This window comes from Sphaerodactylus townsendi, linkage group LG03 (genome assembly GCF_021028975.2).
Source record: "Sphaerodactylus townsendi isolate TG3544 linkage group LG03, MPM_Stown_v2.3, whole genome shotgun sequence".
NCBI classification, from domain to species: domain Eukaryota; kingdom Metazoa; phylum Chordata; class Lepidosauria; order Squamata; family Sphaerodactylidae; genus Sphaerodactylus; species Sphaerodactylus townsendi.
This window is the reverse complement of record NC_059427.1, coordinates 173,674,599-173,693,027: the sequence shown is the minus strand read 5'-3', so window position 1 is coordinate 173,693,027 and position 18,429 is coordinate 173,674,599. Positions and strand designations below refer to the sequence as shown.

Here is an 18,429-nt window from a genome sequence, read left to right as displayed (position 1 = left end):
TGGAGCTTCTGTTAAACAACACAGATGTCATGCTCTTGGAAAAAGTAGCAAAATTTCTTTTACAAGTGACAGAACTTTCTAAGTAATGTATACTGCTATATACAGTCTTCCTGTCTGCGTTTTCAATGTACTCTTGATTTGTATTTCAAAAATGTCTGGCAACACTCTAGAATCTATTTTAAATGCCAAATAAAGGTTGCTGCTGAATATGCTGCCACAGAAGGTGGTGATGGCCACTAACCTGGATAGCATTAAAAAGGGCTTGGACAGATTTATGGAGGAGAAGTCAATCTCTGGCTACCAATCTTGATCCTCCTTGATCTCAGATTGCAAATGCCTTAGCAGACCAGGTGCTCAGGAGCAGCAGCAGCAGAAGGCCATTGCTTTCACATCCTGCATGTGAGCTCCCAAAGGCACCTGGTGAGCCACTGCGAGTAGCAGAGTGCTGGACTAGATGGACTCTGGTCTGATCCAGCAGGCTAGTTCTTATGTTCTTAACTCTGAGTCCCTCCCTTTCAAGAATCCCCCCCCTCCCCACCTTCACAAGCCCTCTGAGACACTAAGTACAGCACATTTCCCACTCTGCAACTATAAGGGACAGGATTATGCTGCTTTAAGGGAAAGGGAAAAGGAAAGCCACTGCTCTGTAATCGGTCGCAACAGTGATGCTACCAGAATATACGCTGTACAGTAGAGTGTCCAACTCTGGTGCTTCAGGTGTTCATGGACTACAATTCCCAGGGGCTGATGGGAATTGCAATCCATGAACATCTAGAGTGCCATAGGTTGGCCACCCCTGGTCCATGAGCATCTTTGGTCGTACTAAGAAAAGAGCTGATGGTGACTGATGGGAACTGTAGCCCATGAACATCTGAAGAACCAGAGTTGGACACCCTACTGTACAGTGCTCTCACAACATCTAGAGCCATGGTGGCGAACCTTTGGCATTCCAGATGTTATGAACTACAATTCCCATCAGGCCCTTCCAGCATGGCCAATTGCCCATGCTGGCAGGGGCTGATGGGAATTGTAGTCCATAACACCTGGAGTGCCAAAGGTTCGCCACCACTGATCTAGAGCATAGGTGTCAGGGGATGATGGAAACTGTAGTCTATAACATCTGGAGGGCCGTGAGTTTGACACCTGTGATTTAGAGTTCTGCACTCCATGACCACAAGTCAATGAAAGGGTGGGCGTCTTAAGGATCACAGTGGGACTCGTTAACAGCAGCAGCTACACTAACAACAAAACCAAACCCACACTCGGTCCTTTCCATGTATGCTCACCGCTCTTACATCCGGGACTGCCTGCAAGCGTCCCTCTACCCCAGCCACTTTTCCATCCACGTGGCCATTGACGTCCCCCGAGCGTTGTGTTGCCAGAGTCACATTCTTGGCCCGCAGCAACTTCTGCAACAGGAGGTGGCCAGCTTCCGAGCGGGCAAGGCTGTTGGTGGTTGCGGGGACGGTGGCCGCTGCAGACACGAGGTCCCCGTTAGCCTCACACTTGACCAGCTGGGCGCTGCTCATCAAGGCACACTGCGCCGCCTCCTCCTTGGGCTCCTGCTTGATGGTGACGGGTTGAAAACTGCCTGTGGGGGCGGGAGCTCTTTCGATTGGGGGAGAAGCAGATCCCGCCGCCTGCCCGTTGACGGTGCCTTGCTCCACAGAGTCTTTGGTGGGGCACTCTGACTCCCTGAGGTTGCAGGCCCCAGTGACGATCTCCGGGGTGCTTGGGGCTGGTTCCGGGGGAAGCAGGGAACCGGGAGTAGCGGGTTGTTTTTTCTCTGTGGGGGTCAGCTGCTGTTCAGGGCTTTTAGCTAAGATCACAGGGGAGGGTCTCTTTGGATCCGAAGGGCTAGGATGCTGTTGAGCAGAGGAAGCCACCCCAGCGATGCTCGAAGGCACAGAGGAAGCCTGTGGAGTGGGAAATCTTAACACCCCCTGCTGTTGGGGACTACTCGTTGCCTGCTGGCTCGCCGGTACCCTCTGCTGTTCCATGGTGGCGGGGAAACTCTGCTCTGGGCGGACCTGAAACACCGCGAGAGGCGACTGTCTCTGTGGTGGCTGCGCCACGGCCCCAGGCAGAGACGGATGCTGAGCAGCGGGCTGAGTCGGCTCGGTCGACACGTGGCCCTGCCCTTGGTAAGGGCCGGCTTGCCGCAATGCCTGGCTCTGCTGCTGCTGCAGGAGGTTCTGTTGGTGCCGCTGCATCAGCAGAGCCTGCAACTGCTGCTGCTGCTGCGGGGTCAGGTTCCGAAGCTGGGGGTTTTTCGAGATGACCCCCTGGAGCTGGGCCCGGATCTGGCCCATCACCGGGCTGGACAGGATGCTTTGGCCTTGGGGCAACGCCTGCTGGACCATAATGCTTTGCTGCGGCTGCTGCGGCACCATCAGCCCGGGTGTTTTGGAAGGGCCCGCCGGACTCTGAAGGTGCAGGTGGTGGTGGTGGTGGTGGAGCTGCGGCTGTTGCGGGGGAAGCTGCCCAGGTAGGCCTTTGGGAGGCGGCTCCAGGTTCTGGCCCACAATCCTTTGCTGCTGGGCCATGATATTTTGCACTTGACTTTGTGGGTCCACCTGCTGGTTTGGCAAATGGGGGGCCTGAGTTGCATCGCGGTGCTGCTGCTGCTGCTGCTGCTGGGACGCGTCTTGCTGCAGGGAGCCTTCCATGGGCAGGTGAGTCCGCAGCGGCTGCTGCAGGAGGCTGCTTTGCTGCTGCTGCTGCATGCGTAGCTGCAGGGAGCCCTGAGATCCCAGAAGAAGGTGCTGCTGCGCCTGGCCCATCTCCGCTGGAGTCTTCTGATGCTCCCCGTGCTGCTGGAGCATCAGCTGGGAGGAGGGCTGGTCCTGCAGAGGGGCTCCGAGGCCGGCGATCCCTTGCTGCTCCTGAGTGCCTAGCTGCAGCTGCCCTCCCAGCTCCGGACCCACCAGATGGGGCCGCAGCCCCTGCTGGGACATGTTGTCGGCCCCCTCTTGAGGCGGCATGGCAGCAGCTTCCGGCCCTCCCTGCTGTTCCTTGACAACCAGGCCCGGCTGCGATGGGCCTGGCTGCATTCCCTGACTCAAGTGCAGCGTCTGGTTCAGAGACCCGTGCTGTGCAAAGTGCTGGATAGGCTCCGTGGCTAGACTCGGCCCTTGGCCCAAGGCTCCGGGTGGAGTGGCCTGCCCCAGCAAGCCTGGCTGCGGGGCCTGCCCTGGGCCCAGGCTCCCTTGCTGAGCAGCCTGCCCTGGGCCCAGAAGGGCCTGGTGTTGTGCTATCGAGCTCTGCTGCTGTTGACTCAGCAAAGCCCTCTGCTGCCCGAGCAGACCCTGTTGCTGCTGCTGCTGCTGCGACAGAAGCAGCCGGTGCCCCATCATGCCTTGCGCCTGCTGGGCCAGCTGCTGAGGAGATCCCAGCGCCCTGTGCTGCTGCTGCGGAGCCAACAGCATTTGCCTCTGTGAAGCTTGGTGCCCCATCACCCCAGGGTGCTGCAACATGGGGTGTCCAAGCATGGCCTGCTGTTGCTGTTGCTGCTGCTGCTGCTGCTGAGGGGAGAGCTGCTGGACCAGGACTCCCGGCGGGCTGTTCAGCAGCCCTTGCTGTTTCGGGAGCAGGTTCTGGGTGGGCTGGGGGGTGGGGGGAGGGGGAGGGGGCTGGCCCATCAAGCCAGCTTGGCTGATCGCATTTGGTTGCTGTTGCATTGAGACCTGTCCCATGAGGCCTTGCTGCTGATGCTGATGCTGCACCGCGACCTGTCCCATAAGGCTTTGCTGCTGCTGCTGCTGCTGCTGTTGCTGCTGCACTGAGACCTGTCCCATGAGGCCTTGCTGCTGCATGGCCATTTGTCCCATGAGGCTTTGCTGCTGCTGCTGCTGCGGCTGCATCGCCACTTGCCCTAGGAGGTTCTGCTGCTGCAGTTTCTGGGCCAGCTGCAACCTCTGCTGCTGCAGCTGCCTTTCTTGCAGGAGGCGATTGCTGGAAAAGAAGGTGGCGGCATTGGCGCCCCCTGGAGGCTGCTGTTGTGGTGGCTGTTGCTGTGGCTGCTGGCCCATGAAGGACAAGCCTTGCTGAACAGCCATGGTGGTGGCTTGAGGAAGGCGCAAGCCACCACCCTGGCCCGCTAAGCCCTGTGGCCCCTGCTGGAGACCGTGTGCAGAGAGCAGTTGGCCAGGGAGCTTGGCCATGAGACGAGGGCTTTGCGAGGGGCTGAGGGCCAAGACGGTGGAAGTTTGTTGCTGATGCTGCTGTTGCTTGTTGCGGTACTCAGTCATGAGGTTGGTGTGCTCCTTCTGCTGCTTGCGGACCTGTTAGAAGAAGAAGAGTTTGGATTTATACCCTGCCTTTCTCCCCTGTAAGGACACTGAAGGTGGCTTACAAACTCCTTTCCCCCTCTCCACAACAAACACCTTGTGAGGTAGGCGGGGCTGAGAGAGTTCAGAGAGAACTGGGACTAGCCCAAGGTCACCCGGAAGGCTTCATGTGTAGGAGTGGGGAAACAAACCCAGTTCACCAGGTAAGAGTCAGCCGCTCATGTGGAGGAATGGAGAATCAAACCCGGTTCTCCAGATTTGAGTCCACCACTCCTAACCACTAGACCATGCTGGGGGGGATGTCAGAACGTCAGCGTCATCTCCCCCTTCCTTGTTCTCCCCTTCCCCAGATTGGGTAAATTGTTCAGCTCTGAGGGGTGCATTACAAACATGTGGGGGTGAGTTTTCTATTTGTAATGGAAGTTGAAGTTCTCAAGATCTTCAGACTGTAGTTCAGATCTTATACTGGTTGAAATGACCAGATATACCCAGAGTGGCGTGTCACATTAGTTCCTTTCTAGCCCACCTGCAAATACTTCCACGGCCCTTCTCCTCTCAGTTACCTGGGTGATCTCTCTCTCCTTGCTTTTCTTCTCCTTCATCCAATCCCAGATCTCACAGCAACTTTTAATTTCCTGCATCCATAACAGCTCTAAGCCATCGCCCCATCTTCACAAGCCCTTTGATCTGTCAATGCACAGGGGTGGCCCGACATATGGCGCTCCAGATGTTCATGGACTACCATTCCTATCAGCCCCTGCTGGCATGACCAACTGGCCCTGCTGGCAGGGGCTGATGGGAATTGTAGTCTGTGAACATCTAGAGCAGTGGTTCCCAAACTTATTTGGCCTACCGCCCCCTTTCCAGAAAAAATATTACTTAGTGCCCCCTGGAAATTAATTTTTTAAAAAATTTAATAGCAATTAAACAGAAAGATATATGTATTAATGTTTCTACCTGCGGCCATCACCGAACCCCCGGAACGCTGCAGCATGCACCAGGGGGCGGTGGCGCCCACTTTGGGAATCACTGATCTAGAGTGCCATAGGTTGGCCACCCCTGGTCTATGAGCATATTTGGTCGTATTAAGAAAAGAGCACACACGTCCTGCCAATAGAAGCTGCAGCGCTGCTGTTTACCTGATCCAGCTGCTTTTGGATCTTGCTCTGCTGCTCAGTCACCAACTTGAGCTTTTCCGCGTCCGCCTCCGGAAACTCCCGGCCCGCCTTTTTAGCTGTCCGCTGCTTGGCACACAGGGCCTTACGGGACTTGCGATGCACGCCTATTTGCTCCTCCAGGACCTTGAGCTGCATCTGCAGAAGCTGTTGTGTATGGAACAGCCACTCCTCGTACTGGCGCTGATCAGCTTCATCTGGGTCGTGAGAAAGGCAAACACAAACACGGGCGAGTTTGGGCTTTGCACAGAGGGTGGGGGAAACAGTTCTAAACTCTACATATCAAAAATCAAAAGACACTACAGGGACCAAAGCGGGATTTCCAAGTTAACTGATTCTGCATGAAGGAGACTGTCTATATGAGATTCCACATTTTTGTTTGTTGCAAGAAACAGTATGATGGTAAGGAATACAGATAATCAAGGGACAGGATGCAAGCATGAATGGGAGGGGGGAATGCTATGCAGAGGGGACACAAAAGACATGCTATTCCCCATTATGCTGAGTCACTGGGAACTGTAGTGAAACTACCGGACATATCCTGCTGCACTGCCCATTGCAAACTTGGCTGCGTTCTCAACTGATTTATTCCCTCCTGCAAGGCCCAACAAGATCGGACGATTGGAAGTATTGAATTTCCTTCAGCTGAATAGAACCCTGAGGTTACCATGAAAGTAGCAGATTTTTTAGCTGTTGCGCCTTCAAAAAGAGCTTCACAGGATAAGTGTGATGTCAATTAATTAATCTGATGGCAACAAAATTCTTTTGGATGCTGATGAAGGTTTTGATTATGTGTGGGAGGAAACGGGGGGCACTGCAGCTCGCCCATTCACAAACCTCTACTAGAGTTTTCCAATCCACAAGTGACAACAGCAACCAAGAAAGGCCATACCTTCATCCAGGGGCGTACTGCCCACGGGGACAGGGCGGGGGGTGGGTGGGAGACAAAGGTTCCCAGGCGCAACGGTGGGGGGCACAAAATTGCCCCTACCCCCTCCAGTGGCGCAGCAGTGGCGTAGTGGTTAAGAGTAGGTGCATTCTAATCTGGAGGAACCGGGTTTGATTTCCCGCTCTGCCGCTTGAGCTGTGGAGGCTTATCTGGGGAATTCAGATTAGCCTGTACACTCCCACACACGCCAGCTGGGTGACCTTGGGCTAGTCACAGCTTTTTGGAGCTCTCTCAGCCCCACCTACCCCACAGGGTGTTTGTTGCGAGGGGGGAAGGGCAAGGAGATTGTAAGCCCCTTTGAGTCTCCTTACAGGAGAGAAAGGGGAGATATAAATCCAACTCTTCTTCTCCTCCCCCGCACCGACCTGGCTCTTCCAAGCCAGTACGCCGTGGTGGAGGAGGGGGGTGATTTGCAGGGGGCAGCCCCGTCCAAAGCCCCGCCCCCAAGCACAGGGGGCACGGGGGGGGCGCACGGAAGACGCTTGTCCCCCTGCACCATTTCCCCTCTACCTTCATCGCTGCTTCAGCTGAAATTCCCTTGGCTACGGCAAGCAAAACTGATATGCCATCCATTAACCACTCTCTAGTGCCGTGGTGGCGAACCTTTGGCACTCCAGATGTTATGGACTACAATTCCCATCAGCCCCTGCCAGCATGGCCAATTGGCCATGCTGGCAGGGGCTGATGGGAATTGTAGCCCATAACATCTGGAGTGCCAAAGGTTCGCCACCACTGCTCTAGTACATGCGCATTTGCAAGGTGATTAAATACGTGCTTTAAACTAGTAGGGCTTTAACAAGGATTCGAAGGGATTGAATAGCATTAACACCCATTTGGGAACCAAGAGGGCAGTGGGAACCTGCAATAAACAGGGCTTTTCTATGCAAAAGCCCATTGGAGCTTCTCTCTGCAAGATTCCAGTTGAGCAGGATTGGCCTTGTCTATGCAAGAGCCTAGTTGAGCAGGAAAGGAGACCTTGGCATACAAGCTTCAAGCAAGCAACGCACAGGCATTTGAAGTAAACCCCTGAGACCAGGATTCTGGAAGTACTCACTGATAACACCTTGAGCAAAAGTGGGTGGGTTTGGACGCGCCTGGGTCGGGTCATTGCTCCGTTCCTGAAAAGGTTTGGAAAGAGTCAGAACATCCAGCCAAACCCATCCGCCATCTTTTCCTCTCACCTTGACACAGGGCAGGCTGTCACCACTCCCTTCCCCCCAAACTCTCAGCCAATACCAAGTCGGCCACCTAAGCAAGGAACACTCCCCATCCCCACCAACGACAACCAATCCAAGATGTCCTCAAGGCCTGCCAGCCGCTGCTCACCTGCCCTCCGGAGCCAGGCAGGACGTGGTTCTGCATTTCAGAGGAAGCTGAAGCTCCAGACAGCCTCTGAGCCAGCAGGGAGACCTGTTGCCTGAAAGAAGAGGACAGATACAAATGAAGCCTGGATTTCCCCCCAGCAAGAAGACCTCGACACCAGGGTTTCTCAGAGGCAAATCGGCTGGAGCCAACACTTCCAAGCTTCTCCAAACACTGCTGATGAAAACAAGGAAGAATTGATTGTCACTCTTTCCTCCAAGGGAGGGTGAGAGAGTAACTGGATGGGGGGGGGGGGGGGGATGAGCTTGGTCCATTCATATGCTTGCAGTAACTCAAAGAAAGGACTTCATGGCAGGCAACTTGACTGTCTAGACTGTAGTCATCAGTGAGGAACTTTCTAGCAGTCTCTGGTTAAGTCAGCCCACAGGAACCGACTATGTTCAGTTGAGCGCACCTGTTCAAGGCTGTTTCCCAGGACAGCAGTTAACTGGGAAGAACTGTTACACTTGGAAGATTCCGGATGGGAAGGGGTCTTTCTACTCCCTCTGGATGGGAGGGGTCATAGAATCATGGAGTTGGAAGAGATCCCAAGGGCCATCAAGTCCAACCCTCTGCAATGCAGGAACACACAACCAAAGCACTCCTGACAGAGACTCCACCACACTCCGAGGCAGTGAGTTCCACTGTGGAACAGCCTGACTGTCAGGAAGTTTCGCTCCAGATCTGGAATGTTCGGCCAAAACAGCTTTTGGACTGGTCAGTTGGGGTCATCAGGTTATGCTCAACATTTTGCATAAAAGGATCATTATTGTAGTAGCATTCCTGTCCCACCCCCCCACCGCTTTTCTTCCCCTTCCTTGTTACCAGACCAAAAGAAACTCTGCTTATGGCTCAAGAACATATACAGTGGAACCTCTGTTTTCGTTGGTAATCCGTCCGAAAAGAATTGATGAAAACTGAAACCGATGAAAACCGAGGCAACCTTTTCCATAGGAATCCACAGTAAATCCATAGTAAATCCAATTAATCCGTTCTAGGCACTCCAAAAAACATACCAAAACCACATTTTTGGGTGAATAAACATAGTGTTTAATGCTGAAAACAGTAAAAAACAATAACACTAGGACCAGCTTCAGAGCCAGTGGACCAATGTTGCACCAGAAAGCTGTCCAAAGAGGTCTGTTTCTGTGTATTGTCGAAGGCTTTCACGGCCGGAATTACTTGGGTGCTGTGTGGTTTCCGGGCTGTACGGCTGTGTTCTAGCAGCATTCTCTGAAGATGCCAGCCACAGATGCAGGTGAAACATCAGGAGAGAATGCTGCTAGAACACGGCCATACAGCCCGGAAACCACACAGCACCCAAGGTCTGTTTCTGACGCCTCTTTAAGATTTGTCTGAAATGGGGCAAGACATTGTCATTAAACAAGTTGCAGAGACGGCCCACAACAGCTTTGTCTGGGTGATTTTTCTCCACAAACCCCTGCACCTTACTGCAAATCGATAAAAACCGAGGCAAATTTTTCACTGAAAAAATCGATGGAAACCAAAACTGACGAAAACTGAAGGCAATGAAAACTGAGGTTCCACTGTATGCTGAATAGGCTATGTGAGTATGCAGAGAGCTAGTTTTATGCTGTCAATGCCAAGCTACACTTCTGTTTGCTTTAAGTAACCTTTCTGAGCTACAGTTACCCCTTCTACATCTCTGATGTTAAGGGCATCTGCACAATCTGGTAATCCACATAAAAAATTTTGGCCCTCCCTTCGTACCAGAGAAGAGGTCTCAATTTGTTCTTTTTCCTTCCTTTAATTTAAAAAAAAGAAACTGTGTATATTTATGGCATTAAAAAGACAAAATGTCGACAGCATACCATTCTATATGTACATTTTACGCATTTCTGAGTTTCTAAACCTTTCCCATGTCGTCTGCGGCTTCCGCAAAACTTCCCCCAAATTTCCATTAAATTTCTTACGCCAACCCATGATGTATCAAAGCCACAATGGGGAAAGTTGGGATGCGGAAGGAATAACTGTAATTTAATGAAGGCTTTTTAAAAAATAGCTGCTGGCGGGAGTTTCTGGCCAAACCCAGTGTGGTGCAATTGTGTGACTGTGCACGGCATGCCCCTTTTTGCCAACACACCGTCCCCTTCCAATTCACTGAAATTGCCTAGGAGGGAGCTGTGGCTACTAAGCCAAAGCACCCTTCCAGGCAATTTCAGTGAATTGGAGCATGTATCGGCTCTGCACGCGTAGCTATTTATATTGTGTACAATGGTCAGTGTTATGCACGTTTCCTATGTTCATTTTATTTCTTTTTTTTAATATAAATTTTTATTGCATAAATCACAAATAAACATTACATTGCATTTCACCTAACAATTTATCACTGTCTTTACTTATATTTTATGAACTGTATTAATCAAATTACTTACTCCGATAATATCATATTGATAATGATGTATTTTATCTAATGTTTTAGACTGTGCACCACCCAGAGCCCTTCAGGGGTGGGCGGTTATAATAAATTTAACCAATTAATTAAATAAATAAATATTTCATGCTAGATTTCTGGAATCCGTGCGCCCACAATCGGCAGGCGCGAAAAATGGCACTGATGGAGCGGATACGTTACCATAAAACGGGCACTCAGCTGGAAGCCCATCTCTGAATTTATATGGGCTAGAGATTTAGACACCTACAATGCCTGGACTGGCACACGATTGCATTCTTTTTCGATTTGGTGGAAATAGTATGGGGATGCAGATTCGTGAACATGCTTGTTCTCCAATTGTAATTCTCCAATGCTTCACACTTTGGACTGACTGAACTAGCACATCACTGCATTTTGCATGATTTTGTATTGTTTGTAGCCACAGGGGGGCTGATTCAGTTACGTGAGTCACAGTTTCATGTGATTCTATTGGCCATCAAGCAACAAGCACGCGTTAAAAGGCACATGTGTTGCAGGAACTGTGGCTACAGCATATGGGGCTAGTCGATAATCCAGCTCCTGGAAAAACCAAGGCACGCAACATTTTGAATTTTGATGGCAACGGTGGGCATCAGGGAGAGAGGCTCATCCTTCTTCCTAGGAGCTGCTGTCACTCCTCTGGAGGCCTCTGAGACTCTGGAAACCATTACCTGAAGTCACACCATGGCCTGGTTGGGTACTTACCGACTCATGCCAGGAGCCACTCCAATGCTACCCTGCGCCATGACCTTCTTGATGCCCTTCAGAGCCACCATTTTAGCCTTGGCAATAGGATCCATAATGTCCTCTGCAGCAAATTTATCCAGATCTGAACAGAAAGTGGAGTCCAAAAGGAAGCCATAGGTCATTTTATTTACAGTCAGCGACCAGTAGTACAAGATCAGGGTACATCAGCTTCAAGGTACCATTACCATAGTATATATACAGACAAAAGAGTACTAGAAGCACTATTCAAATGTTGCATAATCTATAATCTATAATAAGAATGGTTCCGGTTTGAAGTGAGAGGCTGCGAGGTGATGAGCTCCGTCCAAGGCCAGATGAATTTCTTTTATAAATTCTTTTAAACTTTAACTTAAAAGGAAAAACTCCCTCAAATATATCTCAAAGTGTTTTAGTCTATTAACGAAAAGAAAACAACTCCCTAGACATTCATTACAGTAGATAAGAAGAAAAAAGCAGCCGATCATGGGACGTAAGAAGCGCCAGAGAGATGCAGAGGAAAATACTCCCCCAACAGCCAAACAGCTTAAAATTGCTGATTTTTATAACACCCAAGTCCCTACTGCAAATCGCTTTTTGGCTCTAACTGTACCAGACGACGAAAGAGGGGAAGATAAGGACAGTAAGGAGGCAAGTCGACATGGCGACCCTACAAATAACACAGAAGAGACGAAAAACACTATAAAAGGAAGAGAAACTCCACTGAAGGTACCAGAGTTATCAGACCAAAAGGAAGCAGTTTGATACTTATTCAATTTATATCCCACCCTTCCCAACAGGGCTCAGGGCAGCGAACATCAGTAAACCAAATAAATACTACAATAAAACCATATACAATTAGCCATATCAATTAAAACTTATCAACGATAAAACAATAAATAAACAGATGGCGATAAAACCCTATAAAAGACACCCATGGGAGGTGCAAAGTTCCAGTCAGGCCGGCTGGCAAGATATAAAAGCCTGGCAGAAGAGCTTGGTCTTACAGGCCCTGCGGAATTCACCAATGTCCTTCAGGGCCCTAATTTCAGGTGGGAGCTCATTCCACCAGGTGGGGGCCAGGGCCGAAAAAGCCCTGGCCCTAATAATGGCCAGCCAGACCTGTCTTGGGTCGCGGACCTCCAGCAGATTCCCCCCCGATAAACAGAGGGGTCTCGAGGGGCAATATGGGGAGAGGCAGTCCCGTAGGTATGGTATGTAGGTCCAAGACCACTCACAGCCTTAAATGTCAACACAATTTTACCATCCTCCGATGAAGGGGCAATGACTGGGTTGTCCTATGCCTGCTAGCATCAATGGGCTGGTTGGAGACCCACCCTCCACTTCCACCTTCAAAAGGGTTCTCTCATCCAAAGAACAGCAGGAAGCTGGACTTACTTCACTGACTTGCAAAAGGGAGTCCACTTACACGGGAGCCGGGCAGCTCTAGCTTCGTGGGTAACCACACCATCTATAGCAGAGGCGTACCACCCATTGGGCAAAGTGGGGAGTTGCCCAAGGCGCAGAAATTTTTAGACACGTGGGGGCGCCTGATTTCTAAGCCCTGCCCACTCTGGACGGTGGTCCACAAGCCACCAGAGGCAGAGCAGGAGGACAGGGGAGCTCCGCCTCTGGTGAACTTGGGCTGCTGGGGCCATCTGAAAAGGGTGAGTGATACCATATGTGTGTGTTGGTTGCGTGTGTGTGATTGCCGCAACTGGGCTGCTCCGCCCATGGGGGGGGATCAAACTCAGGTTTTGCCCAGGGCTCCAGTTTGCCTAGATATGCCACTGATCTACAGTGATCAGTGATCAGGCATAGGGTGAAGGAATTGTTCCCTGCACAAGAACACTTCCCTGGGTGTCTAAGTAGGGGGCAACAGCTGCTTTACTTCATGGCTGAAGGATTCAGACAACCAGGTCTGAATCCTTCAGGGAAGTCAGATCCACACACCCCCACCATCACACACACACAACTGGCTATTTGAAGCCACTCCTAGTCCAAAATACTGGGCCAAAGCACACTTTGGAGGTGGGTTGGCAGCGAGCCAGCCACAACTGGATGAATACTCTCTCTCTAGGTGTATAGTGGGACACATAAGTGAATTCCACAGCTGAAATTCAGAGGGTTGGCTACCATCAGGTAAACAGCAGGGGCCCTTCTGCACATGCAGAATAATGCACTTTCAATCCACTTTCACAATGGTTTGCAAGTGGATTTTGCTATTCTGCACAGTAAAATCCAGCTGCAAAGTGCACTGAAAGTGGATTGAAAGTGCATTATTCTGCATGTGTAGAGGGGGCTGAGGGCTGTCAACTGGTCCAGTGTTTTTGGAAGCAGTTGTTTATTTTATATTTATTTATTAGATTTATTTTATTAGATCTAATACCCTGCCATCCCCAGCCAAGGCTCAGCTGTCCCCCCCCCCCCCCCCCCCAGAAATGAATTGCTTTAACTCAGGGGTGGGTAACCTATGGTGCTTCAGATGTTCATAGACTACAATTCCCATCAGCCCCTGTCAGCATGGCCAATTGGCAGGGGCTGATGGGAATTGTAGTCCAGGAACATCTGGAGCACCATAGGTTGGCCACCCCTACTTTTACTGATTGCTTTTAAAAACAAAATCCATACACTGATTGTTGGTGGAAAGCCTTATCAAGTCACAGCCAGCTTACAACCATCCTGCAGGATTTTCAGGCAAGGAATGAACAGAGATGTCGGGGTAGTGTGCTCACGGGGCCATGTGAGGTCACATGTCCCCGGGCGCACGCCAGCTGGTCACGTGGGGGCGGACCCCCTCAGTCCCGCCCCGCCAGGCTGCTCCTTCAGCTGGCAGAGCCACTGCTGGCCGAAGGAGCAGCCTGGCTGGGCTGCCACTGGGTGCCCCTTGGCTAGTTGAAGATACACCCTCCATTTCCACCTTCAGGTGCCTGAACTTGGACCACAGTTTTTGTGACACCAGTTCCTTTCCCCTATGGTAGTGGTGGCGAACCTATGGCACTCCAGATGTTCATGGACTACAATTCCCATCAGCCTGACAGCATGGCCAATTGGTTCCATAGGTGCCAATTGGTGTCATAGGTTCGCCACCATGGCCCAATGGTGTCTATCAGAGCAGGAGGATTTTGTGGTTTTCCTCCTGCCCCTGATAGGAGGAAGCACAGCTGCAGCGCAGTCTCACGTTCCTCGGTCGCTCCACTCCCCTGCCCCATTCTGGATTGGTGAGGAGGAAGGCACGGGGGGACGCCCAGAGCAGGTGTTGCCCCAGGCGCCATTTCCCCCCCTACGCCTCTGCTGAGGTGGTGGTAGGTGGTTTGCCATTGCCTGCCTCTGCACAGCAACCCTGGACTTCCTTGATGGCCTCTCTTCCAAGGACTAACAAGACCTGATTCTGCTGGGCTTCCAACATCTAATGAGGCTGGGCTACCCTAGGCCAGGGGTCTGCAACCTGCGTCTCTCCAGATGTTCATGAACTACAATTCCCATCAGTCCCTGTCAGCATGGCCAAGTGGCCATGCTGACAGGGGCTGATGGGAATTGTAGTTCATGAACATCTGGAGAGCCGCAGGCTGCAGACCCCTGGCCTAGGCCATCCAGATCAGGACTCATATGCTGCTTCTGCAATCGCGTCCTTTCTGAGACTACTAGAATGTAGGGGTGAGCCCGCGAACCCGGCAGAACCGTAGAAGGAGTGCCAGGCATGCCGGTGCCGGCTGCGGCCTTCCGGGCGCACACGCTCCCCCAACCCCCGCTCCCCCATGAGTCACGGGTCATGAACTGCCTGACTCGCGGTCACCAGGTGTCCCATACAAAAGGACAAAAGGGCTCCTGCCCTCAGGTGAAGATTAGACCCAGACACGGATGCTTTCCTCCCATCGAGGCACAGCCCTCGATGAGATCATGCATCAGCATGATAGATCTCCCGCCTCCTAATTCCTGCTCTTCCTGCCTGCCCTCACCCCTTTACACTCGCTGGAAACACTTAACAAAAGGTGTGAGGGGCTTAGCCACAGCAGAGTTGCCAGGATCACGCGGATCCCGGCACTTCCTGCTTGCTGGCTCTCCACCAGATGGTGAAATCTCCGCTGTCGTCTCCTTCCTGGGACCTCATGGGTAATGCACGACGGCAGCCGGTGCCGAAGCCCGAATCCTCAACCTCCTGGGCCGTGACGTTTTACCGGGTCACTGGGAAAGGGCTTCTCGGGTACCTATCGTCCGCTGATCGGCACATCCAGTGTATTCCACCTCCCCCACCGGCCTATCCGCCATGCTGTCGCTGTTTACCGGGACGGAGACATGGTTATGTCGCTATCAGCCTGCAGTGGTCCATGGTGTCTTGCACATGGATCTCCTCCTTTGATCTTTCACCTTCAATTCCTCAAGCCCGGAATTTTCTATCCACTAAACAGGACGCTTCTGTCCCACTCCCCGCTTCTTACCTTGCTTCCTCCCTCTCATTCAAACTCTCTCCATTGCAATTTCGCTCGCCAGGTCAGCTTCCTCCTCTTGTTCACTTCGCCCTGTCTCGCCTCCCCGTTTTTCTGAAGCCACCGCTAATCCTCCACATGCCACGTATCGATGCTGAAGTTTTGCAAACTCTAGCAGAGCCGTATTACCCACGATCTGCAGAGGAAGGAAACCCTGACGGAAGATCGATGCCGACTCTCCCTCGCCTGCTCCAGCCCAGCCCACCTACACTGACCACGCTGGGGAGGACGGCTGGCCGTCTAACGGGTCGCTGAGTATCTGCCCATAGGCTAAGTAACGTTTCACTGAGTTCGCAAGTAAGGCGATACGGATGGGGATTACCAGCTCCCTGCGTGTGAGAGGCATGCTGAATCGCTTCATGCGCGAATCGCCATAATGGTTCCGGAGGACTGGGAAACCACTTTCCACACAGTTTTGGTCCCTGGCGCAATTTGTTGTTTGGGGAAAGCCAATACCGCCAGCTGTGGCTAGCAGAGGAGCAGCCTCTGGCGGGCGCTTCTTATACTGGCTACAAGAGCTCTATGGCTTGGCGGCTTCGCCATTCCCGACGCCAGAGATCGTTCCTGCCGGGTACACCCAAGGTTGCTCTGACTGCTCCTTACAAGGCTTGTGGTGAGTGCCCGCTGTCGACAGCCAACCCAGAGCCTAACGCCGGGGCAGAAGCCTTCAGGAGCCTTTACGCCTGAATTCCCCAAAAGAGTTCCAGCTGAGGCCTCCTGCAGAGGCAAGTGCCGTAACAACGATCGCTGCCCAACACGCAGCCCTCATGCACCTCGCCAAAGAGAACGCCTGCTGAGTGCTTCAAGAGGGCAATCAATGTTTAGGGAAGCAAACCCCCGAAGCTGGCCGACATGCTTAAGGCTTGCCAGGATATCGGGATCTTCCTCGCCTCCATAAGGCCAGCTTCCTAGCCGCAGCACGATCTCCACTCACCCGACAGTTTCCCAAGATCTAGTAGCCTCAACCGCGCAAGCGGGACACTCCCGAGAGGGATTGTAGGTCGCCTCCGGGGCTGGCACACTTCGACGGGAGGGGGGGTTCTCCCCTGGAGACGAAGGCCCCCAGGGAAGCCCCCCCGGACCAAATGCCCCCGGGTGCCGAGAGGGTTTCCATTGGAGAAGCGAAAAGCCCGGCCTGGAAATCACCTGACCTCGGCCTCTCCCCAGCCCAGGTACCAAGGAGGAGAACACTAAATCAGCCCCCTTCGGTGAACCAAGGCCCAACCCAAGCTTTTCTCACCTCTCCTCCAGCGTGTATTCCTCCCTCCCTCTCCTGCACCTGTAGCCTCTTTCCCTCAAGCTTCCTAATGAGATCCTTCGTTGTTCAATCCAGTACAGTTTATCCCATCCCCCCAGAGCTCAAGCCGCCGGGTTGATCTTTGCCGCAAAGCCTCCGCTTGCTGAGCAGGGGACTGTTCATGCCGCTCTGGGAGTCATTGGACTCTCTTGGCTACCACACCAAAGGGAGTCACCGTTCATTCAGGTGTGTGGGACAAACATCCCGCAGGGGAGTTGGCCAGTGGAACCAGCTGCGCACACAGCCATCCCTCCTGCTCCCCACATGCTGCCTGCCGCCGGATTCAATAGTAAGGCCACTTGCAGCCCAGATCGCCATCAGGGCATATCAGCCGCACCACCGTGAAGCGGTGGTAGAACGCCCATCGGCAGCTCCTCACTCGCATCTTCCTGAGCTCACACTTTAGAGGGGTGTCCATTCAGGGGACTTGTGGACACCGGGCGCCGACATCAACCGGGCTATCAGAGGCGAGCCAGGAAGTGGCCTGATCAGTGGCCCCACCTGAGTTTGCCCCAAGATTTGGGGTGGGGAAAGCAGCCGAGCTGCCAGAGCTAATTCGAGCACCCACAGTCCGCAGAAGGTCCAGGCTGGAGCTGGCAGCTCACGGTCCAATTCCCATCGCTTTGGATACATACATGTTAACTTCTATGGGGAAGCGGGATCTCATGAGTCGTAAGTAAAGCATCGACTTAAATCTGGGATGGATAAATTCACTCCGCCATGGCCGCTTACCCAGAAGAAGAAGTCAGATAAACAGCCGCCACGCTGGAGATCCCTAACCCCCTCTGCAGCTCTGACTGTGTTTCTACTCTACACCCAGCCCCTCGCTTCTGGAACACCCTCTTCCTCTCTCACTTTTGTTTCATTTTTTTTTTCACCAGCATAGGCTATGGAGGGCCTTTCATTGGCTTGACTGGCCTCCTCCTGGATTGTAAATCTGGGCCCGCCCTGGTACCTCTGCAGGTGAAAGCACCTCGTTTCAGAGACAGGCCCCTTAAGTTATGGGGAGGTCACACTATTCTGTAGGTATCCTACTCACAACTCCATTTGGGTTGTGGTCGCCTGGTGCTTGAGCGCCTTTATCCAGCCTCTGGCAACTCTATCAATATCATATGTTAAAGGTTAGGCGCTTAGCTGAAACCGGCTCACTGAGGGAGTGGTTTCCATTTTCAGGGATGGTACTTCCCAAGATACTCAAATGCGTAGGTCCAAAAATTCTGAACGCCATGTTCGTCTTTCCCCGACTTTCAAGGGATCACTGTAAGTATAGTTTTGCCCCCCCAGGGTGGAACCTTCCTCGGTCTCTTTGTCCCAAAGACCAACTCCTTTAAATGTGCTGCAAAGGGTCACATTGCATCCCCTGGTTTTTTAAACGCTACTCCAAAGTCCCTTTTGTCTCTACAAATTAGATATGCATACCCACAATCCTTTGACGGGTCCACTACTCTCTGGGGGCTCGACCATCGTATTTGATGCATCCTGATGACGTTTTGAAGCCAACTCTATAGGAGCTGTTCGCCCTTCGCACTTCTGTCCCATGTCCAAACAAACTCCAGATAGAGTAGCTCCATGGCATGGCCTGCTCCTGCAGAATTTGAAAGCGCAGGAATTGAAATTGAACACTGAATCTGCTCTGACCCATCTTCACCTGAGCTGGGACTGCTTGGTAGGCCCGGCCCCTCATAACCTGAGGGAGGCTGAATCCCTCCTCTA

The 18,429-nt window shown here is 52.4% G+C and overlaps 1 protein-coding gene across 1 annotated transcript in view; it reads right to left on the bottom strand.

Moving 5' to 3' along the window:
- Positions 1-18,429, bottom strand: part of KMT2D (lysine methyltransferase 2D) — a 182,646-nt gene that overhangs the window by 46,368 nt on the left and 117,849 nt on the right. The window contains 5 exon segments of the mRNA XM_048487610.1: positions 1,287-4,283; positions 5,429-5,661; positions 7,468-7,531; positions 7,740-7,830; positions 10,915-11,038. Of these exon segments, the coding sequence (XP_048343567.1) occupies positions 1,287-4,283; positions 5,429-5,661; positions 7,468-7,531; positions 7,740-7,830; positions 10,915-11,038 (3,509 nt within the window).